The sequence below is a fragment of the Phoxinus phoxinus genome, assembly GCF_949152265.1.
Source record: "Phoxinus phoxinus genome assembly, chromosome: 10".
Taxonomy (NCBI): domain Eukaryota; kingdom Metazoa; phylum Chordata; class Actinopteri; order Cypriniformes; family Leuciscidae; genus Phoxinus; species Phoxinus phoxinus.
This window is the reverse complement of record NC_136885.1, coordinates 34306917-34325868: the sequence shown is the minus strand read 5'-3', so window position 1 is coordinate 34325868 and position 18952 is coordinate 34306917. Positions and strand designations below refer to the sequence as shown.

At 38.9% G+C, this 18952-nt stretch overlaps 2 protein-coding genes across 2 annotated transcripts in view; one reads left to right on the top strand and one right to left on the bottom strand.

Annotated features, from left to right (window-relative positions):
- The window catches only part of iglon5 (IgLON family member 5), a 198797-nt gene that overhangs the window by 54198 nt on the left and 125647 nt on the right, over positions 1-18952 (top strand). The gene's annotated exons all lie outside the window — the stretch shown is intronic.
- Positions 11304-16396, bottom strand: LOC307005675 (uncharacterized protein; the record flags this gene model as incomplete). The annotated part of the gene is made up of 3 exons (XM_079626046.1): positions 11304-12182; positions 12508-13185; positions 16381-16396. 3 exons carry the CDS (start codon positions 16394-16396, stop codon positions 11314-11316), a joined length of 1563 nt encoding a protein of 520 aa, XP_079482172.1. The 3' UTR covers positions 11304-11313.

The window sequence follows — 18952 nt, the reverse complement described above, 5'->3', positions numbered from 1 at the left end:
GTGCGCTCCCTAAACAGAGGAGCAGAGAAGGTGTGCAGACATCTGCTGTTTCTGAGACCTCCAAACACCCTCAGACAGCATGCATTCTGGAGAAGATGACATGCTTGCAGAGGATTGAGTTACGTTTATTTTATTATGGCAAAGTGCTTTTTCTTGTTTAAGATTTAAGCTTGAATCAAGAAAAAAAAATGGAGCGAAAATACCTAAAAACTAAATTCAAGATACACTATCATTTGAAAGTTTGGGGTCGGCAAGATTTTTTGTAAGAAGTCTCTTCTGCTCTTCTGCATTTATTTTATAAAAATACAGTAAAAATAGTAATATTGTGAAATACTGTTTTCTATGTGAAATGTGAATATAATAAAATGTAATTTATTCCTGTGATCAAAGCTGTATTTTCAGCATCATTACTCCAGTCTTCAGTGTCACATGATCCTTCAGAAATCATTATAATATGATGATCTGCTGCTCAAGAAACATTTATGATTATTATAAATGCTGAAAACAGTTATGCTGCTTCATATTTTTGTGGAAACCGATATACTTTTTTTTAGGATTTTTGTACATTCAATTATTTATGTCTTCTTTCAATTTTGATCACTTTAATGCATCATTGCTGGATACAAAAATATACATTTCTTTAAAAAACAAGTTCTTACTGACCTTTTTTTGTTTTGCTTTGGATGTTTTTTTTAAGTAATCACAATTCAATGCCAATTAAGTTCAATGCATACAGTGGTTTCAATTTCTAGATTTTGCAATTCAATTCAATTCAATTCAAGTTTATTTGTATAGCGCTTTTCACAATACACATTGTTTCAAAGCAGCTTTACAGAAAATGCATTTCAAAAATATACATACAAAAATACAGTTAGTTAATCATGAAATTTAGGGCATAACATATCGCCGGCGTTGGGTCGTCTCTTCACAGGCGTCGAGTCGTCTCATCACAGGCGTTGGGGCATCTGAAGTCTCCATGAGAGGCTGGATACATAACTGGAGCTGACGAACTCTATTTGAGTTATAGGGACAGGCGTCCCGAGATAACAACAAAAAAGGCAGATGGGAAATAATTAGCGTAGCTGCTGTTCTTAATATGAATGCATTTGATCTGATTTAACTGTAGTATAAAAGGTATGAGATGCATCATGTGAATGCTTGGCTAAAGAGATGCGTCTTTAATCTAGTTTTAAACTGGGAGAGCGAGTCTGAGCCTCGGACAGTATCAGGAAGGCTATTCCAGAGTTTAGGAGCTAGATGTGAAAACGCCCTCCCTCCTTTAGTGGACTTAGATATCCTAGGTACGACCAGAAGCCTCGAATTTAGCGATCTTAAAGAGCGCGATGGAATATATGGCGATAGAAGATCTCTTAAATACACAGGAGCTAAACCATTTAGGGCTTTATAGGTCAGTAACAATACTTTGTAATTGATACGGAACTTAATAGGTAACCAGTGTAGAGATGATAAAATTGGTGTTATATGATCATATTTTCTTGACCTAGTAAGAACTCTAGCGGCTGCATTTTGGACTAACTGTAGCTTGTTTACTGAGGATGCAGGACAACCAGCTAATAGAGCATTACAGTAATCTAGTCTCGAGAATGATATTGAACAGAAAGCAGCAAAGCTATACCTTTGACATTTTGACATGCAACTATAATATAATTGCCACAATGGCTGTGTCTGATAATTACTTCACGACCACTAAAAAACTGTTCTATACAGTATGAATGTGTGTAGTATGAATCTGTGTAGTATGAATGTGTGTAGTATGAATGTAATCTGGATGTATACATCCGCCATGTTGTCATACTTTTTGCCTACTCTTTTTTGAGTACTTCTATGAATTCAGACATACTTTTCACATACTGAACGTAGGTTTATTTGCCTACTATATATAGGCAAGTATGTGATTTCGGATGGAGACTATATGTGTAGACTAGGCAACACCTACTGGTCAAATTGTGTATAATCCAAAAGTTGTTATTGTTTTGAAATTATTTGGTCTAAAATAATGTGATTTATACTTCAAACCTCCAGATCTACAGTTCTGCCATTTTAACAGATTCAGCATTATTGAACCACTAAAATTGTCTGAGATCATATTCAGAAAAAGCTCCCAGCTGACTAAAGTAGATGGTTTTTTTTGTGCATTTCATCTTAATGAAACCTTAATGAAGATGCTAAACATACAGAGGCATTATCTCGGCAATGCATTTGCACATTGTGACCTTACAATGGCCGTTCCAGCGGTGTTCTCGTCCCCGTAATTGCTGCCTGCAGATATGTTCTCTTTACAAAGACCAAAAACGTGGAGAGAAGAAAAAAAAAGCATGAAATATTCCAATCATAATTTAAAGGGACAGTAAAAAAATATAATTTCCTGCCTTTTTGGGCGTAGTCATCAATCAACAGCTGATTTTGTCACTGAAGAAGCTGATAATGTGTCTGTGAGAAGGATGATGTGCTGGACTTCCAGCTTTCTGACCCTCTGCCGCATGATAAGTGTGCCGTTCGGCTGGAGACGTGCAGGTGTGGAGCGCCGGCTCCTGGAAGGCCTGCAGAATAAATCAGAGCCAACACCCTTGTCAAATGAATCACGCTTGAGAAATTACAAGCGAGTCCCTCTGCTCTGGTTCACAGACTCCGTCATTAGATCTTCTGTTTATGTGAAACGGACGGACAGAGTCATGAAGTCTGTACTTACTGCGTGGACTTGATGGTGAAATGTGTCTGATTCATGCTGTCGTTCACCAGATAGAAAGCTTGAGATGATGAGCACATTCCCATCCTAACTAATCTTTAATTTGATCTTGAATGGCATCAGGAGGAGTTTTGAAGACTATTAATTCATTTGGAATTAAATATTTCTCTTGTTTCATTATCAATAATCACACTGTGCTTTATGTGGCTTGCTGACACACACCAGTGCTCTTTCGATGCATGTAAAAGCATGGTGGAGATTCATTCTTGACATGCTTTGAAGAAAAGCGCTTCTAAACAGCCTCAGGTGAGACCTTTGTTGTTTTTTGCGCAGACATTGGATTGAATTCTGCTGGATTTGAGCGAGCGGCACTCTTGATTGAAATAGAGCTGATCGGTATGAACAAACTCTTATAACACAGCGAGTCATTTTATATCAGTTACAGTAAACTGTTAAAAACTTCAGAGATCAGTACTTTCCAACTTTCTACTCTATAAAAGAGTACTGGGAAAAATGATCACAGTTTCCACAAAAATATGAAGCAGCACAACTGTTTTCAGCATTAATAATAATCATAAATGTTTCTTGGGTCCCACTTTATATTAAGTGGCCCTAATACCTGTGAACTTACATGGTAACTACATGTGTACATAGTATGTAACTACAGTGTAAGTACACATTAGTACATAGTATCTACAGATGTAACATTTGCGTAACTACACATATGTAACAACCCTCAGAATGGTATGTGTAAGTACAAATGTGTAACAGGACATTGGTAACAACATGTTTTCACTTCAGTAAGTACACATGTGTAACAGTAATTATGTAACTACATTTTGTAACAACAATATGTAGCCTATTTGTTGTTCCACTTCCACATGCAGTTTTAGATACTGCAGTTACCAGTTGGAATACATGTATTTATGACTGGCAGGACTAATGTTGAATTACAACTAAAGTTTCACCTTGTGATACCAGTGTTACATGATAACTCCTCAGGAACTGTCCACTTAATATAAAGTGTAATTGTTAAGGTAATTGTTGTGTATATCAGTGTCGTTACATGATAATTCCATAGGAACTGTCCACTTGTTGGAAATTAAATACATTTATACCCAAACTGGTAACTGCAGTATCTAAGACTGCATGTGGAAGTGGAACAACAAATAGGCTACATATTGTTGTTACAAAATGTAGTTACATAATTACTGTTACACTGAAAAAAGTGTTGTTACCAATGTCCTGTTACACATTTGTACTTACACATACCATTACGTGGGTTGTTACATACGTGTAGTTACACTAATAATACAGTTGTAGATACTATGTACCAATGTGTACTTACACTGTAGTTACATACTATGTACACATGTAGTTACCATGTAAGTTCACAGGTATTAGGGCCACTTAATATAAAGTGGGACCGTTTCTTGAGCATCAAATCATCATATTATACTGATTTCTGAAGGATCATGTGACACTGAAGACTGGAGTAATGATGCTGAAAATACAGAATTGATCACAGGAATAAATTGCATTTTAACAAATATTTACATAGAAAACATTAATTTCAAACAGTAATAATATTTCAGAATTTTACAGTATTTTTGCAGCTTTGGTGAGCAGAAGAGACTCATTTCAAAAACATTTGTAAATCTTTCCGACCCCAAACCACTGATATGTTACACTGATTTACCTGACACCAGTATAAAACAGCTTTACATTAACAAGTTCTTCCTCTGTGTAAATGATTTAGCAACCGTCTGGCGCATTTAAACCATCTGACAATCATAATCTGCTCCGCCCTAGCAGAAATCATAATCAAATTAGCCAAAATATTTTATAAACAAACACACAAGACGTGTGGGACGTGTGTAACTTTCTAAATGTCTTGCGGACATCTGCAGCGCGTTCAGTGTGTGCAGATTTTGTGTGGGCCTAAAACTCACATGAACTCTAAAGTAAACACTGCCGGGAAGGAATTGCTGAATTAAACAAGCAAACAATATTCCATGTGTTAAACAACCGATTCATTTCCTATCTAACAAGTGCTACCTGAGAGAAGCTGCTTTCTCTTTTCTGCACATCTTCCGATTAAAGAGGACCTATTATGCCCTTTTTCAAGTCTTGATGTTGTTTTCAGGCTCTACTAGATAGGTTTTCATGCTTGAATGTTCAATAAACACATTATTTTCCTCATATTCTCTATTGTTGCGGCTCCTCTCTTCCCAGTCTGTCAGTAACGCTCTGTTTACTTCCTGTCTCTATGAAGCCCCGCCTTCTGAAAGCACACTGTGCTCTGATTGGTCGGCTGGAGCAGTGTGTTGTGATTGGTCGAGCGCTTCGAGTGTGTTTGGGAAATGTCCCGCCCCTTACCATAACCGCCAGTTTAACACACTACTAACTAACTCAACCAGGCCCCGCCCCTTTATTCTGCGTATTAATTATTATAATGAGGAATATTGTGACGTGTTCGTTCCCGGAAGAAACTCGAGACTACAATGGAGGCGTTTCAGGAGTTCAGAAACACTGATATAGAGAATAACTGGAACTTTGCAGAGCTTTTTAATGCTCAAACAGCAACATTACACACTAAGGAAAGATGAACATGGAAAAATGCGCAGTTGGATCCCATTAAAGGGATTCTAGAAACGCATGTGTCGATGCTTAAAGCATGCAAACTATCGATCGCACCTCTGACAATGCAACACCCGAGCTAATCACGAGAGGTTCAGTCCTTGCCTCCGCCAGGCCACCGGAGCTCATCCCTCAGGCGTCTGCTATCGGATCCCATTGATTATCCCAAGGAGAGTGTGACATTCAGACCACATTGAGCTGCCATCCTCCAAATGAGATGCTAAAGGTGTACAGCGCCCCGGGACCCGCAGTCAGTTACGATCAGAGCGGAGCCGGCGGCTGGACTCTCCTGATTGGCGGAGGCAGCGGAGCAATACGGTTTCCCATCCCGGATCTCACGGGAGCTTTGCTCCGAGAACTGAGGGAGGATCTCGGCACGGCTGTGGGGTAATACACTCCAAAGCACCAGTCGATACGCAGATCTTTACCGAATCTGTTGTTATTTGTCTCGGGGGGGATCGGGAATGCCGGCGTGCCAGACTTTAAATCCAGTGTTCGTTGGAACGTATAAATAAAAGCATTACTTAATTTTTTTTAATGACCTGAAGGTGGACATTTTTATACACTAAAATGCCTTTCATTTGCAAGTTTTGATCATGTGGATCAATTAGAAATGTGCGTATTAAATATGATATATAGGCTTCATAGGGTTAATTACAGTGAAGCTCTTCGGATGGGAGTATACTCTTAATGCATTATGTGCTGATTGGGATCGATAAGCCGTGAGTGTGTATTGTCTGGATGTGAGGTTGCAGAAGGTCATGTGTTGTGTATCACGAAGCACATTGTGATTCTGATCAGATTGTGAGATTAGTCTCTCCTTATTGATTTCATTTTGCTTTTATGTTGGATGTGATGCCAGCAGCGCTCAGACAACCAAGTGTTATTTTACTCAGAAGCTCGGCAAAAAGGTCTGAACCCATAATGACGGTGCAGAAGGTAACACTACAAGAAGTGTAGGTTTAGTTACACACAGTGTTCAATCAAGGTCAATCGTGTTGTGGAAAAATAATATACCACATTTATAGATATCTCTAGACTACAATTCAAAAGTTTGTGGTCAGTATGATTAAAACATGTATTTTTTTAAGTCTCCTCTTCTCACCAAGGCTGCATTTATTTGATCAAAAATACAATAAAAACAGTAATATTGTGAAATAGTATTACCATTTATAATAGCTGGTTTCTATGTGAATATATAGTAAAGTGTAATTTATTCCGGTGATCAAAACTGAATGTTCAGCATCATTACTCCAGTCTTCAGTGTCACATGATCCTTCAGAAATCACTATAATATGATGATTTGCTGCTCAAGAAACATTTATGATTATTATCAATGTTGAAAACAGTTGTGCTGCTTTATAATTTTGTGGATACGGTCCGTGATACATTTTTTGAACAGCATTATTTGAAATAGAAATATTTTGTAACATTATACATGATAAATTTTTTTGCAACGTTGCTGAATAAAAGTATAAATTTCATTAAATCAAACTTTTGAACGGTAGTATATATATGTATATGTGTGTGTGTGTGTATATATATATATACATATATGGATGGACAGAAAATGAGCTGTGTTGTTTATTTATGTACATGTTTGTAATTTATTGTCTTGTTATAAAGGCAAGTGTAGATTTAAAGGGACAGTTCACCCAAAAATCATAATTCTGTCATAATTCACTCATTCTCATGTTGTTCATGCTTCTCCAGAAGAGCAGAGGGTGAGCGAGATGCAAACTTTGGTCACTTTTAGTTTTTTACTATGTGCACGAAGTCCTGTCCTAATAGAGGAGCTTAAGCTTAAGAGGGGATTTTATCATTATTGGCACCTATTTAAAAAAGTTCCTCCTTTGGGATGTTCTTGGGATTGTAGTTTCAGAACAACACAACTAAATTGATTGAACTATTATGTTCTGCTTGCAGTGTAACATTAAAGCGCTGGCTGATCATCTAGTTTGAAGAAAAGCATCAGCAAGTGAATCAGATATTTCACAACTTCACACACACACAAAAAACATGTACTTAGTCTTGCTCTGGAGACGGGCATATGCAAATGTTTATGCCCATGTGACATCACAGATCCCGCAATATCCAAACAAGTCGTTTTTGAAGCTTGATTAAATAAATTGTTTATAATGAGGAGGATGCTATAAACTAGGAAACTTGCAGGATGTTTTAATGGTACATTTGGCCTTTCGTGCAACCATAAAATATATATATTATTTTATTTTTTACCACTTTTTATTTTTTTTATCGGTAAATTAAATACAGATGGGATAAAACTGTTGCACTCTTTGTATGACAATTTTTTTTAAAGCCCTGTATTCAATGTTTACCACACAAAATACCATAGAAAAACTTTTACACATTTCTTCATGTTAAATAAATAAATAAAATGTCATAATATTTCAATTTTTGATGGCAGATTTGGTTATAAATGAAATACAGATGCATGCTTTGTGTGGCTATTTCATTTGCACAAAATAGCTTACAAAAACTTTCCTCGTTGTTGCATCATTTTGTATTTGATTTGTAATGCTCCCAGTGCTCGATGTGTCATGTAAGCTGTTTTACTCCGAGCTAATATCATGTACTTCATGTGCTCTGGGCCTCTGAAACCAGAGGTGTGTGTGACCCGGGTAGATTAGTTGCAGCGCGGGACTAATTTCCCGAGCTGTAGGTGGGAGTGGGTGTTTTCCTGGAAGAGTTGTTGTCGGGAACGGCCAGTGTGAGAGTATAGCCATGAATAATTCACCAGTTTGAAAAGTTACAAATTGGCATTTTTCTTTTTTTTAATTTAAATATATATAATGCATATGAAATGTAGTATCCTGTAGCGTTGAAGTCTGAGACATTTACATTTCCCTATGCTGTTCAGTGAACCTGTGTAAAAATAATTATTTTATGCCATAAAGTGTTTACTCTTTGTGTCTGAAGCAGACGGTCAGCGTTCAGGCTTTTTGCGGATGGTTCAATAGTGTAATTAAATTGAAATGTAGTAATTTTCATTTTCATTTCAACTCCCAACTTTTCATAAACAACTTTAAGCAAAAAAAAGATGTTAGTGTATTTCAAATAAACATGAACTCGTCACTGTTGTGAGATTTAATTCATGGTGTTTGCAGGAAAGTGTTTATAAATCCACAGAAACACTCATTATTTCATCCTTTCAAGTTGATTTTGTGTCCTGACGGATTCTGGCTTCTGGATGTTATTAGTTCAGGTAATCTGGCTTGGATTATGTGTTTTCTCAAGTGATTTCCAGTATGTTTGTATACGGTCCGAAGCTGAGACTCCTGGATCAAATGTTTTTGGGGTAATTTTACAGTTTATTAGGGTTCATATGCTAAATTAATTCACTCATTCTGTACAAAGGAAGAGTTTTTTTTGGATCATGGCAAAATGAAATGGAGATAGTCATCATATGTTAGTCATCTTATCTAAGAATTAATGCCATTATGAGAACACGATTGCCGTATGTTATCTCGGGCCATACCTGTCAAGTATCCCGTTTTGGCCGGGAAAGTCCCGTATTTTACCCTTCTTTCCCGCCGTCCTCCCGTATTAGTATTTTCCCGTAAATCTCCCGTATTTTAACCCGCGTTATAAAAAAAACAAAAACAAAAACGGGGCGGAGTAAAAACAAAACAAAAAACATTCTCAATCTGAGCTCTGTCACTAGCCTCGTAATAACTGTCACCTGCAGTAGCCTACTACAGCCTACTGTAGGTGGCAGTTGTCGCGAGGCTAGTGTGTGAGGTAGGATGATGAGTGACAACGCGGGAAAAAAACTGAGACGGATGATGGACGCTACGACAGACACGGAAGGCACTCCTGCCAAAAAACAAAACCCTCATGTAAATACCGCTATCAATGGGACAGCGAATTTAATTTTCTGAAGAGGAGCAGGGTGGGGGACAGTCACGTGTTTTGTAAGTTTTGTTACAGAGAATAGGATGACGTTAGACAACAGAACTGTTTGCGCTCTAGGCTACTCTCATGTAAAAATTAACCACTCTGGTCCAGCCCACAAACACTCCTTCCAAAACAGTCTTAAAGAATGCAAAGTCCGCAACAAATTTGTACAATAACTCACTAAGAGTAAAGAAAAGTTATGTGAAAAGAAAAACTGTAAAAGAAAAGCAATATGAAATGAAAAGAATGTGTGGAATGAAAATAAAATGTTTCCATTTGTCATAAAGACAAGCAATGTTAAATGAACAGAAAATATGCAAATGAGCCTTTAAATAAATGCTCTTCATATATATCCCTTTTTTGGCTATAACACCTGTCTTAAAATGTAAGGGATAGGTTACTGGAGCTTGGTTGGGGTGGTGGGACTGCTCGCGGTGGGCGCCGGAAAATTTCCCTTATTTTCAAATCCAAAACTTGACAGGTATGTCTCGGGCCGGAGAAGAAAAGAGTGTAAGAGGGGTTCCCCAAAGGATGGAGATGCGATGTCCTGGTAATGCCGTATCCCAGAGGACATCATTAGCATTATCTGCTGTATATCCTGGAAGGAGAAACTCAGCGTTTCTACGCTTGCTCTATTTAAATAATTCTTACTTGCGTTTCTCAGTTTGCTGGAGGACTTGATGATTTTCCAGACTGATCTCATTCGTATTCATAAGTGCACACATGCATTTTCATATGTTTGGATAGACATTGAAACATGACAATGGTATTGACAGCATCTAAAACATAAACCCTTCCATGTACGTACAACTTTATGGAAAAACTTACAAGAAAGACCTTTTTAAAGGCCGATTTATTTATAAATTAAATAGAGTTGGACTCTGTATGGCTATTTATTTTATTTATTTATTTATTTATTTATTTATTTATTTATTTATTTATTTATTTATTTATTTATTTATTTATTTATTTTAGTAAATGCATTAACTGTTATGGTGTTAAATGTTTGTTTCTTTTAATATTAAATATACAAGTCATATTTTACAAGTTATACATAATATAATATAAATAATAATACTGTTTTATTACTTAAATACAGATGGGATAAAATCAATTTGCATTGAATGGCAGTTTTATTTTATTTGATCTTTTTACATTTTGTTTTATTTCATTTTGTTGCATTTATTTCATTTTAATTTATTTAGTTTATTTTTTTTTATTTTTTTATTTTTTTTATTTTTTTTTGTAGTAAATGCATTAACTGTTATGTTGCTAAACATTTTTCATTTAATATTAAAAATATAAAAAATATTTTTAGTTATCAATTCAATTATTCAAATTCTACAATATTAAATTATTGTAAATGAAAGAGGAAATTAATTATCAATGTTAAACCTCAGAGAATATATAAAAATGTGAATGTCTCTGTAGTTGTGTGTTGGTAAAAGGTGTTGTTTATTGACTGTTCAAACATATGACGTGTGTGTGCTAGAACCACACTTTATGCACCCAATGTCTACAGACACTAATGCGGTCACGTTGACGTGTCACAGCGGCGTCTGCAGGATTGAGTTCAGTGTGATCCGGCTCATCTTTTCTGACAGCTCGACTTGCATCTGCCCCGGGACACGAGCTGGAGCCCGGCCGAGGCTCGATGGCTCTTACGCCCCGCTTTAATCTTCTGCCGGGTGCTTGAGCCTCACGCTTCACAGCACCTGGGCTCTTTACGCCCCCTCAGCAGTGAACTCACACACACACTGCACCGACACACACACCGAGACCAACACACACTGGACCGACACTGGGGTCTGGCAGCATCCGTACTCTCTGGAGGCTCGTCTATTCCTTGGCTTTTGGCTTGCTTAGTTGGGGACTGTGGCGAGCGCGACGAGGTCGATGGCCGTGGGAGGACGCGCGGGGCCGGTGGCGTGATTGATAATGAGCGACACGTGTGCGACGAACCGGTCTCGTATCTCTCACGGAGGAGCGGAAGCATTTAAGGACAGTGGTGATCAAAGGAGGAACAGGCCTGATTTTAGAGATGGTCCTCACTGCAGAACACGAAATCCAGGGGGAGGAGTTGGATCCAGATCCAACTCCTCCCACCTTATACCTAAACCTACCCATCTCCGCCCCCTGATCCCTAAACCCACCCCTAAACCTACCAATCTCCGCCCCCTGATCCCTAAACCCACCCCTAAACCTACCAATCTCCACCCCCTGATCCCTAAACCCACCTCTAAACCTACCCATCTCCGCCCCCTGATCCCTAAACCCACCTCTAAACCTACCCATCTCCGCCCCCTGATCCCTAAACCCACCTCTAAACCTACCCATCTCCGCCCCCTGATCCCTAAACCCACCCCTAAACCTCCCAATCTCCGCCCCCTGATCCCTAAACCCACCCCTAAACCTACCAATCTCCGCCCCCTGATCCCTAAACCCACCCCTAAACCTACCAATCTCCACCCCCTGATCCCTAAACCCACCCCTAAACCTACCAATCTCCGCCCCCTGATCCCTAAACCCACCCCTAAACATACCAATCTCCGCCCCCTGATCCCTAAACCCACCTCTAAACCTACCCATCTCCGCCCCCTGATCCCTAAACCCACCCCTAAACCTCCCAATCTCCGCCCCCTGATCCCTAAACCCACCCCTAAACCTACCAATCTCCGCCCCCTGATCCCTAAACCCACCCCTAAACCTACCAATCTCCACCCCCTGATCCCTAAACCCACCCCTAAACCTACCAATCTCCACCCCCTGATTCCTAAACCCACCCCTAAACCTACCAATCTCCGCCCCCTGATCCCTAAACCCACCCCTAAACATACCAATCTCCGCCCCCTGATCCCTAAACCCACCCCTAAACCTACCAATCTCCGCCCCCTGATCCCTAAACCCACCCCTAAACCTACCAATCTCCGCCCCCTGATCCCTAAACCCACCTCTAAACCTACCCATCTCCGCCCCCTGATCCCTAAACCCACCCCTAAACCTCCCAATCTCCGCCCCCCTGATCCCTAAACCCACCCCTAAACCTCCCAATCTCCGCCCCCTGATCCCTAAACCCACCCCTAAACCTACCAATCTCAACCCCCTGATCCCTAAACCCACCCCTAAACCTACCAATCTCCACCCCCTGATCCCTAAACCCACCTCTAAACCTACCCATCTCCGCCCCCTGATCCCTAAACCCACCTCTAAACCTACCCATCTCCGCCCCCTGATCCCTAAACCCACCTCTAAACCTACCCATCTCCGCCCCCTGATCCCTAAACCCACCCCTAAACCTCCCAATCTCCGCCCCCTGATCCCTAAACCCACCCCTAAACCTACCAATCTCCGCCCCCTGATCCCTAAACCCACCCCTAAACCTACCAATCTCCACCCCCTGATCCCTAAACCCACCCCTAAACCTACCAATCTCCACCCCCTGATTCCTAAACCCACCCCTAAACCTACCAATCTCCGCCCCCTGATCCCTAAACCCACCCCTAAACATACCAATCTCCGCCCCCTGATCCCTAAACCCACCCCTAAACCTACCAATCTCCGCCCCCTGATCCCTAAACCCACCCCTAAACCTACCAATCTCCGCCCCCTGATCCCTAAACCCACCTCTAAACCTACCCATCTCCGCCCCCTGATCCCTAAACCCACCCCTAAACCTCCCAATCTCCGCCCCCTGATCCCTAAACCCACCCCTAAACCTCCCAATCTCCGCCCCCTGATCCCTAAACCCACCCCTAAACCCACCAATCTCGACCCCCTGATCCCTAAACCCACCCCTAAACCTACCAATCTCCGCCCCCTGATCCCTAAACCCACCCCTAAACCTACCAATCTCCACCCCCTGATCCCTAAACCCACCCCTAAACCTACCCATCTCCGCCCCCTGATCCCTAAACCCACCCCTAAACCCACCAATCTCGACCCCCTGATCCCTAAACCCACCCCTAAACCTACTTAAATAATTAATATGCAGAATAAAGGGGCTGGGCCTGGTTGAGTTAGTTAGTAGTGTGTTAAACTGGTGGTTATGGTAAGGGGCGGGACATTTCCCAAACACACTCGAAGTGCTCAACCAATCACAACACACTGCTCCATCCGAACAATCAGAGCACAGTGTGCTTTCAGAAGGCGGGGCTTCATAGAGACAGGAAGTAAACAGAGCGTTACTGACAGACTGGGAAGAGAGGAGCCGCAACATTGGAGAATATGAGGAAAATAATGTGTTTTCGAACATTCAATTATGAAAACCTATAAACAAAATGAAAAAAGGGCATAACAAGTCCTCTTCAAAGTAGTTTGGCAGTGTTTCTTGCATTGCTTTACATATATATGGTATACAGTGGCTTTTTTATTGGCTACATTAATGCTAATAATATGTTTTGTGAAAAGCATAATGTGAATAAAACTGACTTTACTATTCAAGTCAATAATACTGATTTAAACAGTGACCAATGACGATTGATTCATACACAATGATTCGATTTTAATGAATCGTCAAAACTCACCAAATATTGGTTTGAATCAGGCCAGTTTTCAACATTGATAATAATCAGAAATGTTTCTTGAGCAGCAAATCATCAGCTTTCATAACAGGAATACATTTTTACAATCACATAGAAAATGTAATAATATGTCAAAATTGTACTGTGTTTTTGATCAAATAAATGCAGCCTTTGGTGAGCAGAAGAGACTTCTTTCAAAACACACTTTTGAATGTTATTGTAAATAGTTGCATCCATATATAACTCCCATTTTATTTGTATATTCAGAACAGAACGAGAAACAAACATAAAGGACAAACATTACAAACACTACAAATGTTTTTAAAAGGCACAGATATTTTGAACAGGCCACTTAAAACCGCTTCTCCGCTACGTTTCAACAGCTTAATTGCGGTAACGCTCCAAACTAATTAGCTAGTTAATGACTGCCATCTCTATTACTGTTTTTTTCATCAGTTTGTAAACGTGTGTTTTGTTGTGCAGTTTGGGTTTGACTTTCCGGATGACAAAAACAACTTGTATTCCAGAAAATATGCTCATTTATTGAGTATGTTTAGACCAATTAGGCCTAAAGGATGCAACGAAAACCCAATTCTGTAGGAAACACTGGGACTAAAGCTAAAGTTACTCATCTGATATGTCGCTGCTTCTGTTTTTAAAGAGTTCATTTTTTAATTAATTCATTGATTTTCAGTTCATTTCCACGATCTTCTGATTGCAGTGTCATCGGCTTCTTAACCCTGTAAAGCCTGGCATATGAAATAATAGTCAATTTTTCTTTTTAATGAAACAGTCTATTGAACCTTTCAGAAAATCTAAAAAGAAAAGTTTGCAAATGTGTTTTTTGTTGAATATCAAATTGGATAGGCATACATCAGGTTTTTATGGCTCATATCTTATGATATAGTGAGAATATGGAGGAAAAACACCTAAAATGTATTCAGATACCAGTAAACATATGCAATTTGGTGCAGATGCTGATATTTATAGACAAAATGTGATAAAATGCTGATAGCTTGTATAAGTCAATGAGGTCTTTATAACAGTATAGCAGATACTTACATAAAATGCATATACATTGTCACTCTATATCTGCCAATAATATGTATAATAATAAGATGCTATTTAAATGCATTTTATGCATTAGTTTAAATTAGTTTTATGATCAAATAAAACAAATAGTTTTAAAGCATAAAATGCAATGCAATACAATAATGATTACGAGATGAACAAATAAATGCTCATCAAAAAGTCTTATGATCATATTTTATACATGGAAAATTGATAATCAAGTAAACTGAAGTTTCATCTTGAAATACTAACAATATCTAAATGTTATTCTTTATAAAAAATCATTAAAGATTTCACAGCAAAAAGACACGTGAACCACAAGCTGAAGATGCTTTTTTTAAAGTATAAACGACAGAAGGCATGCAGCAGATTGTGTGGTTGTGATCAAGCTGGTCATTTAAAAGCCTCAGAAACTCATGTATCAAATATGATATAGAGGCATTATATATAAGTGTGATTCTGAACATGCTCGCATCGCCTAAACCCCAGACTTATTAATAATTTCCACCTGATCATAGGTCATTATGTGTGTTTTTGGTCGTACCACTATAGCTTCTGCATACAGTGACGCCGCTCAAATATACGCTCATAAAACATTCACAACTTGTTTTGTTTCATTTTTTCTCGCGGACAAGCCAGCTGTTTCTGTCCATAAAGCAGAGCGCCAGTCTGGGAACGCACCAGAACACTACTATTAACTGTGCGTTTCAATTTGTTAGCGGTAAACACACCTTCGGCTCCTGGATAAACTCATTTGCATGAGTTTGGTTTCCCCGAGTGGCGTTACTCTCGCCCTGCAGTGTTCAGTCTCGTCTGGCCCTTCAGATCGCATGCGCACTGCAAAAAAAAACATCATTTGCCATCCAAAGGCATCAGCGTGCGCGTTATTCTTTTGCAAATTCTCTGAGATTTAGAACAGGATGTTCCCTCAGACTTATTCTGTCTGCGTTCCAAAGACGCGGCCAGTATCTTTTAGCTAGAGAAAAGCGAGCTTTTCAAAGGGTATTATGCCTGAAAATATACAATGCTAATGTTATCTGCTGTGTATTTTTATCACGCTTTTGATATGGGCTGCCACGCAACAGGGTAATGAGATGAGGATCCGTGCTAGTGAATTTCAAGACAATCCCGATTTCTCCCCTCGAATCTATTATCATAATCTTCAAAGATGCTTGTCTAGTTCATTTTGCGCGTGACCCCGGCAAGTAGGTCATTGAATTTCCTGAAATGACTACAAATAAGAGACTCGTCATTAGGAAGTTAGACATTGAGTGGACTGCAAATGACTTGGGAATTAAAGAGGAGTGATAGTCCTTCCCAAAGCTTTGATTAAATGCCACATGTTGAAATGTGATAAGAGCCCAATGTTGGGTTGTTTTAACCCAATTTTGGGTTAAATATGGACAAACCCAAACGTTGGATAAAAATGCAATTTAAAAATGTAACCCAATGGCTGGGTTGTCCATATTTGACCCAAAATTGGGTTAAAACAACCCAGCATTTTTTAGAGTTTACCATCCTTACCGGGAGGTATTCCCATTCCCACTCCCATCAGTGTTAGTTTGGTATTATACGTATACTATATATATATATATATATATATATACTGTATATATATATACGCTGTAAAAAGTACTGGGTTTCAACCCTTGTTTGGGTCAAATGTGGACAAACCAACAGTTGGGTTTGTCCATTTTTGACCCAAAGGGTTGAAACAACCCAGCATATTTAGAGTGTAATAACCTGCAATTGTTACGTTAAAGAGCCATTTCTACTTGATCTTATACTTAAATTTAGTTTTGTTGGTGTAATATGTTTAGGTTGATTCAGTAATGTTTTTTATTTTATTTTATAAAATCTATTCATTTAGATGTTACCACATGAAGTACCATTTTTTATGACCTTTTATTTGCATATTTTCAATTAATTTGTTTTAGTACTTTTTTAAACTATTTTTTATTAGTTTTTATTAGTATTTTTATATTTAATGAATGTAAATAAATTTGTTTTCTATTTTTAGTCATTTTAGTGCTTCAACATCAACTTAATTTAGCGAGTTTCAAAGGAAACATACATTTTTTATTTAATATTTATATTTTATTTAAATTTTAGTTTTAGTTTGCAATGACAACACAGATTTCCGTTCTAGGATTCATAAGGATTTCATTCATGATTCTTTTAGTACTTGAAGAACATTTGGTCTGATTTTTTTAGAATTCTTTATATATTTTCTTATGTAACGTGTGTGTGTGTGTGTGTGTGTGTGTGTGTATACCATTTACTGTAACAAAATGTTGCATCTTTTATCTATGTTTATCATATGAACATTTTAAAAGTTTTGAGTTCATTTCAGGTTAGACTTCATAAAAGCCGTGACTTGTGGTTTAGTGACTCAGGAATCGCTCTGACTGATTCTCAGCGGCACATTAGACCGATTCACGATGATTCATGAGCTGAGATAATCTCTGGCTCATACGTGTCTTATGTTCACCAACCTGAACTATGTTGTATATCTGCCACATAACCAGCTAGACAAGAAAGATGTATTGTGTTATTTTACTCTCGTCGTATTCAGTTCAGACCTCAAACTCAAACCGAAACATAATTTATCTTGTGGTGGCCTTGTAGATTCTGTAGCGACGGGAACCAGCCAGAGTATTTTACTCCGGCACTTCATTCAAACCACCGAAACCGTAAGTCATGAAAATGATGTTGGTTTTAAACCTCGTAAGCTGGCTCTCAGTTTCAAACCCATTTTGCAAGTATACTAATTTCATACTGAATGCTAAATAATATATTAGCCAGCTTCCCTCAGTTGTTCACGAACAGCCCGAGGCTCCCGTTGGGGGGGCTGACGTGAACGTTTGCAAACTTAAAGTGCTTGAAGGTGAACACGAGCCGCAGAACTCGCCCCACTTTCCAACGCCAGCCCGACTTCACCTGATATTCCCAGTGCAGTTCTCCCTACGTGTCGTGGCGACGTGTACCCGGTGACTTTATAGATGAGCTTCTGGTGGAGATCACGGGCCACAGAGGGATAGAGAGGGTACGACACACATTGTTAGATAGCATGTCGTCCCGTGATATATAGGCCACGTCTACAACACCTGGCCGAGCGCTATCTGCAGCGCCGCAGTTTCGTGTGGCCCTCCGCAAAATTGCTGGCAAATAAAAAGATATTAGAAGGCTAATAAGGGGCTCTCGCTGTGTTCATTTAGCTAAGTTTGCACACAGAAAAGTTAGTAACAAGCGTGTAATGCGTGCACCTGGACGTGGCTCGGGTCCAGGAGTCTGACAATTGCACATGGAGGATGATCGAAACAGCTGGAGGCCTATTTCAGCCGCGGGCAACGCCACGCTCCCCACTGCCCTCTTCCATCGAGAGACATTGTTTTATTCTGTCATTTATTCACTCAGCGGGTCGCCTAATCTAATACGATTTACGCCACTTACATTTTTCATACAGTGCATATTAGCGGTTTAGTCCCGCCTGAGCGAGCGAGTTGTGGACCTTGCTCAAGGGCAACTATGACACTCTCATTTTACAGGTTCCTCTCACAGTTTTTGGCATTTCCTTCCCTGCTTTTTTTCCTCCCTAGACAGCAGATAAGTCATGTGCAACCTCTCAGTCGAGCCCCGTCCAAAAAGGCTTTTCAGCAATTTAGCATATTAAAGCTTCACAAAATGACGTTGACAGTTCGAGATTCCTGGAGTCGCACATGCATTATTAACCAAATTCAATTAAGTCGGAAGTACAAAAGAATTTTATATTGCTCCTCTAGAGATCCACGGATCTTCCCCTGAATGTCAGGGATCAGGGATGGAAACTTCCTTGATGTCTAACTTTTCCTAAGCCGGTCATTGGTTTTCATGAAGAAATATTTAGATAGACAATATTGAGTACTGACAGCATCATATATATATATATATGTATATATATATATATATATATATATATATATATATATATATATATATATATATATATATATATATATATATATATATATGATGCTGTCAGTACTCAATATTGTCTATCTAAATATTTATATATATATATAAATATTATATATATATATATATATGCATAAGTGAA